Source organism: Notamacropus eugenii, chromosome 4, assembly GCF_028372415.1.
Source record: "Notamacropus eugenii isolate mMacEug1 chromosome 4, mMacEug1.pri_v2, whole genome shotgun sequence".
Taxonomy (NCBI): Eukaryota; Metazoa; Chordata; class Mammalia; order Diprotodontia; family Macropodidae; genus Notamacropus; species Notamacropus eugenii.
The window spans coordinates 463,026,552-463,042,972 of record NC_092875.1 but is presented as its reverse complement, the minus strand read 5'-3'; the positions used below and the strand labels follow the sequence as shown (position 1 = coordinate 463,042,972).

At 40.5% G+C, this 16,421-nt stretch overlaps 1 protein-coding gene across 1 annotated transcript in view; it reads left to right on the top strand.

Moving 5' to 3' along the window:
- The window catches only part of MSH3 (mutS homolog 3), a 208,352-nt gene that overhangs the window by 21,164 nt on the left and 170,767 nt on the right, over positions 1-16,421 (top strand). Inside the window, 1 exon segment of the mRNA XM_072606261.1 lies at positions 4,812-4,978. Within this exon segment, the coding sequence (XP_072462362.1) occupies positions 4,812-4,978 (167 nt within the window).

Below are 16,421 nucleotides of genomic sequence, written 5' to 3'. Positions count from 1 at the left end.
CCCACCCTGAGACAGCAAGCAGTTTGATATAAATTATACGTGTGCAGACATGCAGAACACGTTTCCATATGAGCAGTGTTGCAAAAGAAAACACACCAAAAAAACCCCCAAAGTAACAAAAGTGAAGCATGCTTCGATCTCCATTCAGTTTCGGTCAGTTCTGTCTCTGGAGTGGATGGCGTTTTTCATCATAATTCCTTTGGAATTGTCTTAGATCATTGTACTGCTCAGAGCAGCTGACTCATTCACAGTTGGTCACTGCACGTTACTGCTGTTACTGTATGTGATGTTCTCCTGGTTCTGCTCACTGCACTTTTTATCCGCTTACATAAGTCTTTTCAGGTTTTTCTGAAAGCATCCTGCTTATCTTTATTATAGCACAGTAGTATTCCATCACAGTCACGTACCATGGCTTGTTCAGCCGTTCTCCAGTTGATGGGCATCCTCTCAATGTCCCATTTTTTGCCACCACAAAAAGAGTTGTGATAAATACTTTTATACAAATGAGTCCTTTCCCCTTTCCCTTGATCTCTTTGGGACACACACCTAGTAGTGATGTTGCTGGGTCATGGTTTTACAGTTCTTTGAGGAGCAGTCCCAAATTGTTCTCCAGGATGGCTGGATCAGTTCACAACTCCACTAAGAGTGCATTAGTTTCCCAATTTTTTCACATCTCCTCTAGCATTTGTCATTTTCCTTTTCTGTCATACTGCCAATCTGATGGGTTTGAAATGGTTCCTCAGAGTTACTTTAATTTGCATTTCTCTCCCTAGTCATTTCAGAATCAGTTGTCTGTGTGTAGTTTGATCGGTGGCCAGTTAAGCACAATTCAAAGAAAGGGTAAAGGTAGAGAGAAGACACGTTAGGCCAGATCTGTTAGAACAAATTGCATCCAAAAATAGGAAATGAAAAAAAGTGTAGATATTAAATCTATCACCATTATTTAGAGAGATCATTGCAAAATCATTGTCATAATAAGGCTGAAAAGACTCAAAACCAGTTTCATCCCACAAGTGTTTAATAGAATCTGAGTTGTTGGGGCGCTAACAGTTAATTTCTTCTGACCTGCACTTAAATAGAAATTCTACAACATCCCTAACAAGGTATAATCTTGTTATGCTCAAGAACTTCCAGTTAATCTCTGTGCCAAGGAGGGAGACATAGTCGCACAGGCCAAGACTAGTTTAGAGCACGCGTTAGTTTGCTCTTCACAGGAAGACTGAGTAGTATTGCCTTCAAAAACAGTAAAAAGTTAGCTGTGATTTAAATGAGCCTGTAGAGTGCTTGGCATGAGAACCAACTAAGTCATGATCTTGAGGGTATTTTTAGGTGAAAGGGTGAGTGGTGGCCATGAGTAGGCTGTGCTATTTTGCCAATGACAAAGTTTCTAAGAGAAGCAGTGTAAAGAATATCATAAGGAGGAATTCGTGCTTGGAAAAGGAGGTGGACAGGCCACGTAGAATGAAAAAGTCCTGATGGACAGTTGGGTAGTCCCCTAGAATTCAGGTAGTAACGAATGGTTTTCAGAAGACCTGCTTAAAGGAACAGAATCCTCTCTCTTGTGCTTTTTAGATTAAGCTGCGCATAGACTGACTGGATGACCTTGGGCACTTACCCTGTTAGCTCTAGGCACCTCTCTAAATCTTTAAGTTGTAGAGAAGATATGGCTTGAATTCGTCATGGGAGTTTCCCTACACCAGTGAAATCAGAGGTCCAGTCTCTGTCCCCTTACCCTAACCAACATACCGGTCAGGTTGTTCATGTTTCTCACTCATTGGCTCACTTTCTTTTCAGGTCATACATGTTCTCTTTCATGCTGCTTCTCCCATGTATACTGTATTTGATAAGATGTTATACCTTACTGATACTTATTATGTATGTAACTTTATATTACTTTGGGTTATTGATAATGCTTGCTCTTTTGAGATCATGGAGTTGCATGATTTGTATCCATCTGATACAGCACTGGGAGAATACTGCTGTTAAAAGGATCTTGGCAGGTGTTACGCAATTTCCCCATTATTATACAGTCTTTTTACTGTGCCCTCTAATGTTCTGGGTCTAGTTCTGTGTCTACTTTTAATACTCAGGAGTATCCACCCATGCTGAAGCAATCACAAACCTAAGGAAGTGCTGAAGTACATGACCTGACTCATTTACTGACATTTGCCCATTTAGGATCATTTGGAATTATTGGAGTCATTAGCTCTGACATGTATTATGCACAAGTGAGATCATCTGACCAGCAAGAACTTCTGCTTACTTTTTTTGCCTTTTAAAATCTTCAGAACAATCCTGAATATCTCTTTCTATTATGAGTTCGTTCTTTATTCTACTTGTGTCAAGTCAGAAGGAATGCTGTTTGCTTTTCTGTTTGGCCATTTCTGAAATGGTTCAGCATAGCGTTTGTTTTTGAATGGCTCTAAATAGTGTTTCTAATGAGTTAGGACCAACGTGGTAACTCACAGTTAGGTATGCTGGCTTGTCCTTGACCAGATATTGGCCTTCTAATAATTACTGATGGCTGCTATTCGTGTAATGCTTTAGGTTTGCAAAAATCCTATAGTTTGTCTGAAGTTAACCCTAAAAGCACACTAGAGGGCAACGTACCCTTGTTAATCCTTTGCATTAGATTAGCTGCATGAGTCAATGAAGACAGTATGGTGATGTGGAAAAACAGTGAATTTGAAGTCAAAGGATATGTGTTCATATCCTGGTCTATAAAAATGGAGGAGGGGAGATGGTAAGCAATGAACTTCCAGCTCTAAATTTATGTTCTGTAGGGCTGTTTCCAGGACTAAAGTTAAGCTAACCAAAGTGAGTGATCCAATGTGTGTGAGCAATTAAAGGAGATGTAGTTTGTCCCTCAAAAGGATGGCATGAATCTCAACAAAAAGTTTCTAATTTATGGTTAGGAGACTTTTTAATGAGAATGATGAGACTGTGAGGACTCTTGGTTGCCTATATTGGGAAAAGTTCAACGTATTTAGTGCTTGTTGCTGTTGTTGTGTTTGTCCTTTGTTCTCGAAGATGACCGTGACTTCAAGATGATAACGTGACTTGCACTTGACTTAGATTTGAGTGAGGGAGAGCTGTGCAAGGTCACCAACCTCACTTCTCCTGTGGGTCCAGTGGCTTGATACTCATTAGGACGACTCGAGGTGGCCCAGGATGGAGTGGGGGACCCTGGCCCTTTCAGGCTAAGATCCTATCACATTCTCACTTTGAGTGAGATATACCCATTCAATGAATAGACTTCTTTAGGTTACTCAAGGGATGGCCCCTTTATTAAAAAAAAAAAAAATCAAGCTGGGAGGGAAGACCCTCAGGGTTCCTGGGTAAAAGAGAAACAATTACTATTTAGTATTACATCCACTCTGTGCTAGGTGGGTGGGGACTTGTCCAGTCTATGAGCTCCAGAGTGAATTGGGTTTAAAGCTTGGTCTTTGAGCAAGAAATGCAGCCAGTAAACCCAAAGGAAAAAAATGGCAGCTTTTGGCCCTGGGCAGAGCATCAGAGGAGAGGAGAGAGAGGGGAGGGGAGAGGAGGAGAAGAGCTGCCATTCACATTTGGTGTTTGTCCTTCATTCTCGAAAAGGACCATGACATCAAGATGATAACATGACTTGCAGTTGACTTTGATTTGAGTGAGAGAGAGCTGTGCAAGGTCATCAGGATGACTGGAGATGACCCAGGATGTAGTGGGAGACCCTGGCCCTTTCAGGCTAATGTCCTATCAATTCTGTGATCACATTAATTGCTTGAAGTTTATTTTGAGTAGCAAGTCCCCAGTATTCATAAGACAATAAGGTAACACTGAGTACATAGCATTTTTAGAGTTACTTCCTGGTTTGGCTGATGCTCAAGCCAACTAATGTTGATGTGTAGACAATCCATCCCTCAAAGATTACAGATTTGTAAGAAAAGAATCCTTGAAGGACCAACATGGATTTTCACAGAAGAGAGCAGACACTGGAAAAGCAAATTAATATAGGGCTGAAATGCTGAGATGACCACTTTTAATTATTGTTAATCCTTTCTCATTTTGGCCTCTCCTCATCCTGCTATTCCCTCTATTTTCTGTATTGTTTTCTGGTTTTGTAATATTTCCTCTTTCACTAAAAAGCATGCAAAAGTGTTTTGTGATATTAAATAGTATAAAATCTGTACTTTGCTAGTCCAGCATAAATGTTCTTGGCTCCAGGCAGTTGGCTAATTGCAAAGCAAAGCTGTTTCGAGTTTTGGAATTTGTGTTTATTTCCAAACATTAATATTTCATTTTTGAGTAAAGCTATTTGTTTCACTCGACTGCTTTTCTTTTGCTCTAGTCAGCATCACATGACTGCAAGGTTTTTTTTTCTTTTCAGAGTGGATGGGTGATCTTGAGATAAAGGGGAAACAAAAATGGATTACAGCTGTGTTTATTGGTTTTAAGAAATGTGTTTCCTTTAAAATCCACTTATTAAGTGAAGTTTAGGGTGCTACTGTTTAGGATTAGAATTCCTTTAAAAAAAAAAATTGTTTCCTATTGGGTGGTGAGAAAATTATTTGTTAGCCTTGAAAATATATGGTAGGGTTCAAATAGTTATACTTGTCATAAATTTGAGTTGTTGCTGTTGTGAAGGTGGTGATCAGTGACACATTTAATTGATTTTTTTAAAGCATCTCATGTATGCTTTAAAAATATTTGAACTGTTAGGCTTATATAACCTACTACGTGTCTAGAGCCTGGCATATACTTAATAAATGCTTGTTTCCTTAAACATAGCAAAACACCCACTTTCCATATGACGTGCCACACCTTTTTTTCAGGGAGTGCAGCCGGCAACTGGTGAAGTCATTTTTGATAGTTTCCAGGACTCAATATCCCGTTTAGAATTAGAGACTCGCGTTTTAAGATTACAGCCTGTAGAACTTCTACTACCGTCAGAGATGTCTGATCACACTGAGAGGTTCATCAAGAGTATAACTTCTGTCAGGTATGTGTTTACATTTTTTTGTGGGGGAAATAAAGTAGATCTGGTCATGGTAGTGACTGTTCATGGTAAATCCTTATTTAAGGTCAATTGTTTTAAAAGCTAAATCCCTTTAACAGTGGCCATTTAATTTGTGAAAGCAATAGAGTTCCTTCCTGAAAAAAATTTGTCTAATTTTAAAAATATCTTTTCAGAGTGTCAGGTTTTATATTTCATAGCTCTTGTCTGTTAGATTTCTCTATATGTAAATTCACATAAATTTGAAATAATTTTGTATGGGAAGCACCATATTGGTTGATTGTCATTCAGGTTAATACTGTTTTTTTCCTACCTCAGTTTAGTTACATTCTTGCAGAATGAAGTCTTCCATTTATAAAAGCTCCTATTTGAAAGAATTGAAAAAGACATTTAAAAAAGAAAATTTAAAATATTACCACAAGAGGGCCCCATAGCATTTCCTATTTCATGAGTCACCAGGCCAGTACTTTAAATGATTCTGAAGCTGTTTGCTTTTATTTCCCAAGCTGCAAAATTACTTGTGTTTTTTTTTCATTTACTAATGTGAATGTTCATGTAAATAATGTAGGGTGAAATTAAGTTGTAATTATCTCTATACAATGTAAAACTTTCAGTGTTTTAGTCTCTTACTTTTTTTGTGTTTTACATAAACATGAAAATAAAGCCCTTGTAGGGGATGGCAAGAGCAAGGGCAAAACCAGCCCTTTGTTTTTAAAGAACTATTTTCTTCAGTGAGCTTTTGGACCTCCTTTTCCATTTGGCTAATTCTGCTTTTTAAAGCATTCATTGATTTTTTGGACCTTTTTCCAATTGAGTTAGCCTATTTTTAAAGGTGTTATTTTCTTCAGCATTTTTTGGGGTCTCTTAGCAAGCTGTTGACTTGCTTTTCAAACTCTTCCATGGCCTGAGCCCATGTCATTTTGGAGGTGCTGGATGTAGAAGCCTTGACTTCCTCTGACAGTATGCATTGTTCTTTCTCATCCTAAAGAATGGAAGAAAATACCTGTTAAGAAAGTAACCTTCCATAGTCTTATTTTTCTTTCCTTTTTGGGGAATTTTCCAGCCAGTTACTTGACTTTTGAGTCCTTTGTCAAGAGGAGGGTATGCTCTGGGGACCTGAAAGTTCTCAGTTCCTCCAAGGTGGCACAGTCAAGGGAGAGGACTTCATTCTCCTCCTGGCCTGCACACTGGTCTGGGAGCAAACAAAACTTTTCTGCCCAGGATCTGCAAGTAGTAGAATTCCCTCTCCACAACCAATTCCAACTCTGCCAGTCAGACTAGCATACCTCCTCACCCCAGGACTGTGCTCAGGGTTGAGATTAATATCAGCTGCTCAGTTCCCCCAGGGGCATTAGGCTAAGGGCTCCTCAAATGGATGCTGCAGCTGCCACCACTCACTGCTGCTGCCGCTGTCTGGGGCCAGGGCTAGGAATGGACCTTGCTCCCTTCTTGCCCAGTTGGAAAAGCCCTCTCACTGACCTTTGAAGCTTTATTTGGCGCTTGTGGGTTGAGGGGTCTGGGAACCTCCACTGCTGCTGGGGATTCTGCCCCTAGGCCTGCTGTGGTCCTGTTTCTCCTGGTGCTGTGTGGCCAAGGCTGGGCTGTGCTCTGCTCCATGGTCTGTGCAATAGACCTTTTCTGTTGGCTTTCCAGGATACCTTGGGCTGGAAATCTCTTTCACTCTGTTGTTCCATGACTTCTGCTGCCCTAGAATTTGTTGAGAGTTGTTTTTTTACAGGTATTTTATGGGCTGTGGGGGAAGAGCTAGAGTATGTGTGTCTTTCTACTCTGCCATCTTGGCTCTGCCCCCCAACCAGCTCTTTGTGTGACTGAAGTGGAATGGAGGAGCAGGTTATGGGAGCTGAGCAGATGGAAGATTGGAGGCACCATCAGTTTGGATGTTGAAGTTCTCCATTGTTAGGGCAGGAAGTGAGACGGAGAGAATGACTGTGAGCAAGGCACTGAACTCAGCGAGGAAGAAAGGACAGTCATGGTTGTCGATAGATATTGGCCACCAAATCTGGATTGGGTGTTAAATCTGAATTGTATAAATCTCAAAGGAAGAGAGTTTACTGAGTGATGGAGGGAGAATGAGAAGGAGTTTGGAAATGACACTAGGTAGCATGGAATATTCTTACTCCTCTAGCATGACCAGTGAGTCAGGGGCTAGGAGGGAAGTGTACCCATTGCTAGAAAGTGTTGCAGTGATGCCATGTCATCAGGAGGGAGCCAGAATGTTGAAGGATTGAGAGGGGAAGAGGTTCAAGGTGGAAGCAAGTTTGTTAAATATCGAATAGATATTCTAGAGAACACACTGGAAGGGGTAGAGTTGAGGGTGATTGGAGTCACAGAGTGGGCACATAAAATGGGGAATAGGGTTGGCATGTCTTTGGCCAGGAATTCAGAATCATTGGAGTTGTTGAGGTTTCATGATGTGTTGTGGTGGAACCGTCTCAAAGAATTTAGAGCTAGACCACCTTTAAACCAAGTTATAGGCATTTATTGAGATTGACACCTCTCATGGAGGAACCAGCAACTTCAGAGACAGCAAGATGAATTTTTATAGGGTAAAGATGCAATTACACAACAGAAATTTATGGAGGAGTTCGTCAAGGGCTTAGGTAATGGAGGATGGGTCACATCTATGGTTCTATGGTTAAACATCTTGGTCATGTTGTCCTCCGATTGGCTAGCCATTGTGGTCCTGTCTGGTCAAGATGAATTGGTTAGGTATTGTGGTCCTATCTTGGGCTAGATGGATGATGTGATTATGACTGGATACAAGAACACACCTGTTTAAATATGTGGAATGGGTCTGAGGGCAGTGGCTGGGTAGAGGCAGTGGCTGGCTGTTCTGTGAGAACTGTGAGTTCATGGACACACCTGTTCTTGAGCAGTGAGGCATATCTGAAGAAGTTAGGATATTGGGGGTGGGGAGGCTAGGTAGATATAGTGGGACCTCTAATGAAGTTAGAATATTGGGGCTGGGAGCAGCTCTAACCATTGGAGAATAAGTCAAGCTTATCAGTGGTTATAGAGAAGTCTGTTGAGTGAGGCAGGTGATTATACTTTTCTAGGTCTTGCCTTAAGAGCATTCCTTATGTGTTATCATATTTTGTCTTTTGAGGCCCAGAAAGCTCTCCTGACTGCATGCAGGAGTAAGCTTGGGAGAGGCTGGCCAGGATGTAGGAAGTGGAAACACCAGGTGGGAGGTAGTCTCCAAAGCTCTAGAGAAAGTCCTGGGGTGAAGAAAGAAGCCAGTGGAAGCAAGTAGCCAGATCTGGTTCTGACACATAACCTACTGAGAAGGCCCTTTTCCATTGTGTTACTGTCATTTACTCTGGCAGAAGGTGGGAGACAGATCACTGGATCTCAGATGGATTGATTCAGAGCTCTCTGAAAAGGCCCTGGGATGAAGAGCCGAGATGGGGCTGAGGGGCCCACTGGGAAGGCCCTGGAGAAAAGACTAAGGTGATTTGAGTCAGGTGACTGATCCAGGAATGACATTGGGCTTTTAATCTTATATGATCATGCCACTTTTTCTATCCACATTCTGATCTCTTATTCTACTCTCTTCAGTGTCTGCGCCTTTGTTCCTGTCTTTTTTTTGTTCCAGAAAAGAATGTTTTTTATTCATACAATTCCTATTTGTATTTTGCAAGGTGGACCCCTGATATTGTATCCATTCTGTGGTTATTTTGAATGAAATTTCTTTTTCTATCTTTGTGTTGTTTTGTTTTGACAATATGCAGAGAGGTTCATGACTTTTGTGAGTTGGTTTTGTAACCTACTTTGCCAAAGTTATTGTTTCTAATACTTTTTTAGTCGATTATCTAGGCTTCTCTAAATAGACCATCATATAATCTGGAAAAAGAGATACTTTTGTTTCCTTTTTGTGCTTATTCCCATTATTTCTTCTTCTTGTCTTATGGTTAAAACTGGAATTTCAAATAATAGTGGAGATAATGGACATCCTTGTTTTATACCTGGTCTTATTTGAAAAAAAGCTAAGACATGTTACAGGTAATGATATTTTAGTTAGATATTATTTATCACATTAGGAAAGGTCCTCTTTGAATGTGTTTTCTTTTTTTTTTTTTTTTTTTTTTTTTCTTTTTTTTTTTTATTTAGCTTTTAACATTCATTTTCACAAAATTTTGGGTTTCAAATTTTTCCCCTTTTCTCCCCTCCCCCCCCAAACGCTAAGCATTCTAATTGCCCCTATGACCAATCTGCTCTCTCTTCTATCATCCCTCTCTGCCCTTGTCTCTGTCTTCTCTTTTGTCCTGTAGGGCCAGATAGCTTTCTATACCCCTTTACCTGTATTTCTTATTTCCTAGTGGTAAGAACATTACAGCTGGTCCTAACACTTTGAGTTCCAACTTCTTTATCTCCCTCCCTCTCCACCCCTTCCCTTTGGAAGGCAAGCAATTCAATATAGGCCAAATCTGTGTAGTTTTGCAAATGACTTCCATAATAGTTGTGTTGTATAGGACTAACTATATTTCCCTCCATCCTATCCTGTCCCCCATTACTTCTATTCTCTTTTGATCCTATCCCTCCCCATGAGTGTTGACCTCAAATTGCACTCTCCTCCCCATGCCCTCCCTTCTATCATCCCCCCCCACTCTGCTTATCCCCTTATCCTCCACTTTCCTGTATTGTAAGATAGGTTTTCCTACCAAAATGAGTAGGCATTTTATTCTTTCCTTTAGTGGAATGTGATGAGAGTAGACTTCATGTTTTTCTCTCACCTCCCCTCTTTATCCCTCCACTAATGAGTCTTTTGCTTGCCTCTTTTATGAGAGATAATTTGCCCCATTCAATTCTCCCTTTCTCCTCCCAATATCTTTCTCTCTCACTGCTTGATTTCATTTTTTTTTAAGATATGATCCCATCCTCTTCAATTCACTCTGTGCACTCTGTCTCTATGTGTGTGTGCGTGTGTGCATGTGTGTGTGTGTAATCCCACCCAGTACCCAGATACTGAAATGTTTCAAGAGTTACAAATATTGTCTTTCCATGTAGGAATGTAAACAGTTCAACTTTAGTAAGTCCCTTATGACTTCTCTTTGCTGTTCACCTTTTCATGCTTCTCTTCATTCTTGTGTTTGGAAGTCAAATTTTCTTTTCAGCTCTGGTCTTTTCATCAAGAATGCTTGAAAATCCTCTATTTCATTGAAAGACCAATTTTTCCCCTGAAGTATTATACTCAGTTTTGCTGGGTAGGTGATTCTTGGTTTTAGTCCTAGTTCCTTTGACTTCTGGAATATCCTATTCCATGCCCTTCGATCCCTTAATGTAGAAGCTGCTAGATCTTGTGTTATCCTGATTGTATTTCCACAATACTTGAATTGTTTCTTTCTAGCTGCTTGCAATATTTTCTCTTTCACCTGGGAGTTCTGGAATTTGGCCACAATGCTCCTAGGAGTTTCTCTTTTTGGATCTCTTTCAGGCGGTGTTCTGTGGATTCCTTGAATATTTATTTTGCCCTCTGGTTCTAGAATCTCAGGGCAGTTTTCATTGATAATTTCATGAAAGATGATGTCTAGGCTCTTTTTCTGATCATGGCTTTCAGGTAGGCCCACAATTTTTAAATTGTCTCTCCTGGCTCTATTTTCCAGGTCAGTTGTTTTTCCAATGAGATATTTCACATTATCTTCCATTTTTTCATTCTTTTGGTTTTGTTTTGTGATTTCTTGGTTTCTCATAAAGTCATTAGCCTCCATCTGTTCCATTCTAATTTTGAAAGAACTATTTTCTTCAGTGAGCTTTTGAATCTCCTTTTCCATTTGGCTAATTCTGCTTTTGAAAGCATTCTTCTCCTCATTGGCTTTTTGAACCTCTTTTGCCAATTGAGTTAGGCTAGTTTTCAAGGTGTTATTTTCTTCAACATTTTTTTGGGTCTCCTTTAGCAGGGAGCTGATCTGCTGTTCATGCTTTGACTTCATGTCTCTCATTTCTCTTCCCAGCTTTTCCTCCACCTCTCTAACTTGATTTTCAAAATTCTTTTTGAGCTCTTCCATGGCCTGTGCCCATTGAGTGGGCTGGGACACAGAAGCCTTGATTTCTGTGTCTTTGCCTGATGGTAAGCATTGCTCTTCCTCATCAGAAAGGAAGGGAGGAAATGCCTGTTCACCAAGAAAGTAACCTTCTATAGTCTTATTTCTTTTCCCTTTTCTGGGCATTTTCCCAGCCAGTGACTTGACCTCTGAATATTTTCCTCACACCCACCTCACCTCCTGATCCTCCCAGCCAGTGTTTGGGGTCTGAGATTCAAATGCTGCTTCCAGCCTCAGGGCTTTTGGCGGGGGCAGGGCTGCTATTCTGTGTGAGATTAAATTCAAATGCTCAGGTGAGGGCAGGGCTGCCTCTCAGGCTCAGTTCCCTCAGGGGGTTTATGCACAGACCTTCAACAATGGATCCAGGCTCCTGCCTGCTTGGGGAGCCCTGGTCTGCCGCTGCCCCTCAGCTTCTGTCTCCCGAGGGGGCCCGAGCCATGGGGGCACCCCACTCCCCCCTCGACCCACCAAAGGGACTCTCTCACAGACCCCCGTCACCTGTGGGTGGAGGTACTTGTGCGGCCGCTGGAGATCCCGTCCCTGAAGCCCGCTTGGATCTGTTCCTCTCGGTGCCGCGGCCACGGCAGGGCTGTACTCAGCTCCCAGTCCCGGCGCCCAGTCCGCAGCACGAAGGACCTTTTACGAGAGGTTTGCAGGTCTCTCCGGAACAGAAATCTCCCTCGCTCCAATGTTCTGTGGCCTCTGGGTGCAGAATTCGCCGTGAGTTACTTCTTTGTAGTTGTTCTGTGGGTTGTGGGTTCGGAGCTATGTGTATGTGCGTCTTTCTACTCCGCCACCTTGGCTCCGCCCCCTGAATGTGTTTTCAATTCTTCTTTGTCTAGTTCAGATTTGAGTCATGGCCACTTGCATCCCCTGGATCTCCCACCCCTTGACCTCTTCCTCCAGATCCTGTGTACTGTTTTTCTTATCCCAGCTGTGGGACCCAGTAAGTTCTACCCCTTTCCCCTCTTCTCCTCTCTTCCTTTTTTCCTCTCTTTTCATTATTCTTTTAAGACCATTTAAACAGAACAGATCTGCCCCCATCCCTCTGTTTATCTTGATCACCTCTGCACTTTAGGGTTTTGGATGGACCTTTGTTTCTTCTCTCCCCATTAGAATGTGAGCATTTGCCCATCATTTAGTTCTAGTTGCTCAAATATATTTACTTTTCTAGGTTTCTCTTGATTTGTGGGTTTGCAGTTCATAGTTTTTACTCAGTTCTCTTTTTTTTCACCAAGATTGTTTGAAAATTCTCTATTATGTTAAAGGTTCATTCTCTTTTTAATCTGTAAGATTATACTGATTCTTTCAGCAAAATTATTTTTGGTTGTAAGCCTTTATTTGTGCCTTTTGGAATATTTTGTTCTAAGATTTTTCTTTCCTTTGTAGTTAATAGCTGCTAAATCTTGCGTGATACTGACTGGTCTTCTAGTACTTAAATTATTTATGCTGATTGCTATTTTGTTTGTTTTTAAGTTTAGAAGCTCTGAATTTTAGCCATGACATTATTGGGAGCTTCTTTCTATTCTTTCTATTTTTAGAAATATTCTTTCTAATAGATTCTTTCTATTTTTAGTTTGCCTTCTGGTTCTAGTAAAATTTGGACAGTTTTCCTTTGTGCTTTCTTGAGATGTGACATCTTAGATTTTTTTTTGTTTTATTTTCAGAGTGTCCAGTCATTCTTAAATTCTATCTCCTTGATCAATTTTCCAAGTACTTTGTTTTTAATAGCAGATACGTTACATTTCCTTCCCCTTTTCAAAAAAAATCTTGATTTTATTCTAATATTTCTATTCTAATATTGAGTCATCTAGTTCTGTTTGGTCTCTTTGATTTTTAGGGAGTCTATTACCTTGATAAAGTCTCTTCCCTTCTCTTTTAGACTGTCTATTCTCCTTCCATCTCTTTTCTTCAGAACTATAATTACATTTTTTCCCCCTTTTAGGCACTCTTGAAATCCTTACAGCCAAGCCATATTTTTCTGTCTCTGAGTTTTCTTTTGGTCATGTTTTTGACCTATTTTTCTTCATAAGCATTTAGTTTCTTTCTCTCTTTTTTTAACTCATATCTACAACCTCAGTTCTGAGGGGTGTGTGTGCACACACACAAGGTGTACTAGGGCCAGGTTCTTCCCTTCCCCCCGCCCCTTGGATGGAGTAGTGAGGCCCTATTTGATCATGACCTTGATTTCTTGGCTTCTAGCTTTTGGCTTCCAGAGGGCTGGCAGACTTCTTGTTCCTAGTTGAGAGATAGATCAGCATGTTTATAGGTAGAGGGAAAGGAACCAGTGTAGAAAAAGAGATTAAAGGTGCTCAGGTAGAGATGATGAATGAAGCAAGAAGACATGAAAGGTGAATAGAAGAGGATTAGTCTTGGCATGGAGGCAGGGCACTATAGCCTCTCAGACTAGAGAGAAAAAGATGGATGAAGGAAGTTTTTGTAATACGGAAAAGGGGAGTCATACAGTCTCAGTCTTATCAATAAAAAGTTGGAGGTGAGGCCATCAGTGAAAAAAAATAGATGCAGGTAGAATTTGATAGTGAAGAAGAAGGGAGAGAAAGCTTGAAATAGCCCGTGTGGGAATGTATAGACCAGAGATCAATACAAGATTGTCATACATTGGTGCCTTGCAGTCAGAATCTAGTGAAAGTTGAAGTATTGAATTGTCAAAAGTTATATAATCTCAAAAGAGAAAAAAAATTTGTTTGTAATTTGAAAAAGGCAAGTACAGGAAAATCTGATGGATCAATATAGTATTAATTCTTTAACCCAGCATCATACCAAATATGGGGATACCAAATATGGGGCTGAAATATGACTGTTATTTCAGATTCTGAGTCTGAAGAGCATTGCGTGATTTTTTCTTCCTGCTTTCCTCTCTCCTTTTCCCCCCTTCTCCCCTGGGCAGGTTTGCCTTCCTAACTTTGGACCAATGTTTTTTGAAAAGACATTAAAAAATCTGTGGACATATGTTGATATAGCTTGCTAAAAAGTCAGAAAATCACAAGTCTGAAAAAAACACCACCCTGGCTTTTCTAGAACACTTGTTTCTGAGTCTGTACCTGAACCCTCTTAACTTTCGGATGAAACCAGTCTCTTCTGACATTGTAAGCAATTTCTCCCTTGGCAGGTGTCAGTAAGTTGAACTCCCTCCTGGGTTTAAGTAGAATAGGGATAGTTTAAACTGTTCTTACATGTGCGATTGCTACAGGTTTCTGAAAAATAAGACTTTCTGAGGTTTAGAACTGTCTTAGGACTTTCAAAGGTACCATGCATTATTTTTAACCTGTTACATCATATAAGTGCATGAATGTACAAAGAAACATTTTCTGACTTCTGTCATCTTTTTACAGTTTGAATGAAAGATCATTTCGGGGACCACAAGGTATTTTTACCATGTTCTTACCCTACAGTGTTACTGTACTTATTAAGATTATGCAGTAAAATGTTATTCAGAATGTGAAATGCACTTCTAGATGGGATTTTATGATTTATCACACAGGTCTTATAGGACTTTCTATCCCATTATGATCTCAAAGATTTGTGTTGCCTGGAATTCTGATCAAAGCCAACACTTAGTAGTACTTCGATGAAATTATGATGTAATGTCATGTCATAATGTCATGTCATTGTGGTGTGGTGGACAGATCACTGATTTTACAATCAGGAGAGACCTAGATTCACATCCTGTGTTTGACGCTGTCAGTCACTTAATACCTGTGCTTCGTGTCCTCATCTGTGAAGTGCAGATAAGATTACCCATCTCACTGTGATATTCTAAGGCTCAAATGAGACTGAGACACTATCACCTTAAAATGCTTTATAAAAATTGTTGATTTTTGCTGGAGCCGTTGGCAGAAGTTAGTTCCTCATGCCTCCATGGACCAGTGTCAGACAGTGGAGAAAGACAAATGAACACAAGCTGGCATGGAACTGCTAATGCTTTATCATGACAGTGAGGTGGAAATCCTAATGATTTGGTGTTGAGAAGTGAAAGAATAGTTGTTGATGGTAGTGGATAAAATGGTGATTTTTCTGGAAGGCAAAGAAAACCACTTAGTCAATTTTTCTATTTTTCAAACCTTTAATTAATTTTGTTGAAAGTCAGCCATGTAAAACTGGCCAGAAGTTATGCATTAGTCCTTGAATTGCTTCTTGTTTATGAAAAAAATTTTTTTAATTGTGTCTGACTCTTTATAACCCCATTTAGGGTTTTCTTGGCAGAGATACTGCAGTGGTTTGCCATTTCCTTCTCCAGCTCATTTTACAGATGAGGAAACTGAGGCAAACAGAGTTAAGTGACTTGCCCAGGGGCACATGGCTAGTAAGTGTCTGTCTGGCTGTGCTGCCCAGCTGTTGAAAAAGACAGGAACAAAGAGCAGCAGCAACAACAAAAACCAAGAGTAGTTTATAGAAAGCACTTGCTCGGGCCATTGCTGGGTTGTATGCCCCCACCACTTGCATCCACATCCTGTTTTCAGCACATCAGAGTAATTGATGTTGGAAAGGAAAATGCTATCAGAACAGGGGCTGCTTGTTTTTCCTAGCTGTGTGTGCCTGGGTAAGGCCTTACACAGGATGGCAGAGTGCTGGGCCTAGGGGCAAGAAGATCAGAGTCTGCCTCAGTGCCCTCAACTGTAAAATGAAGATCATGACATTTTTAAAGTAAGAATTTGTTTTTACTTTATGATGATTATTCATCAAATAAAACTGATCATAATATTCTCTTAACACCACTTTTCTTTGAAGATTTTCAATAAATAAATCTGTACCACTTTTGGAATTTTCTGATCACTGAGATTTTTAAATAAAGTTCAAGAGCAATGATTTCTGGGTAATTAATAATTTTATTAAGAAAGGGTCAGTGACAGTCTCACATGCCAAAGACCTCTCATGTCAGTGTGCTTACAGTTTATATGCCCTTGGGTGCCTGAGAATGCCGGTCAGCTCTGATTGGTTAACAAGCTGGTTGTTGTCCTTTGTTTTGGAAGAGGACCAAAATGACATCACCATGATAAAGTCAAGTTTCAACGTGTCAGACTGTGGCTGATCAGACCAATACGAGACCAACACAAGTCCTCACATGCTTGGGGTAGACAACACCCTAACTCACCAATGGATTTGAGATCCCCTGGTTACCCTCAGCCTGATTTGTCCTGTCTGCTGAAATGGTTTAGTGGGGTGTGGCTACTATGTATGCTACAGCTTCTTGGGGCCACAGGTGAGAGTTGGGTGGAACAGGTGGATACCGAAAGTAGAAAGCAGCCCTGAAATGGACTCAGCAGCCATCACACCAAAGGTACTGGTCCTCTCTGAACACACCCTACACCCCCTGGTTAACAAGTAATGAGAGATGGAAGTGAGCT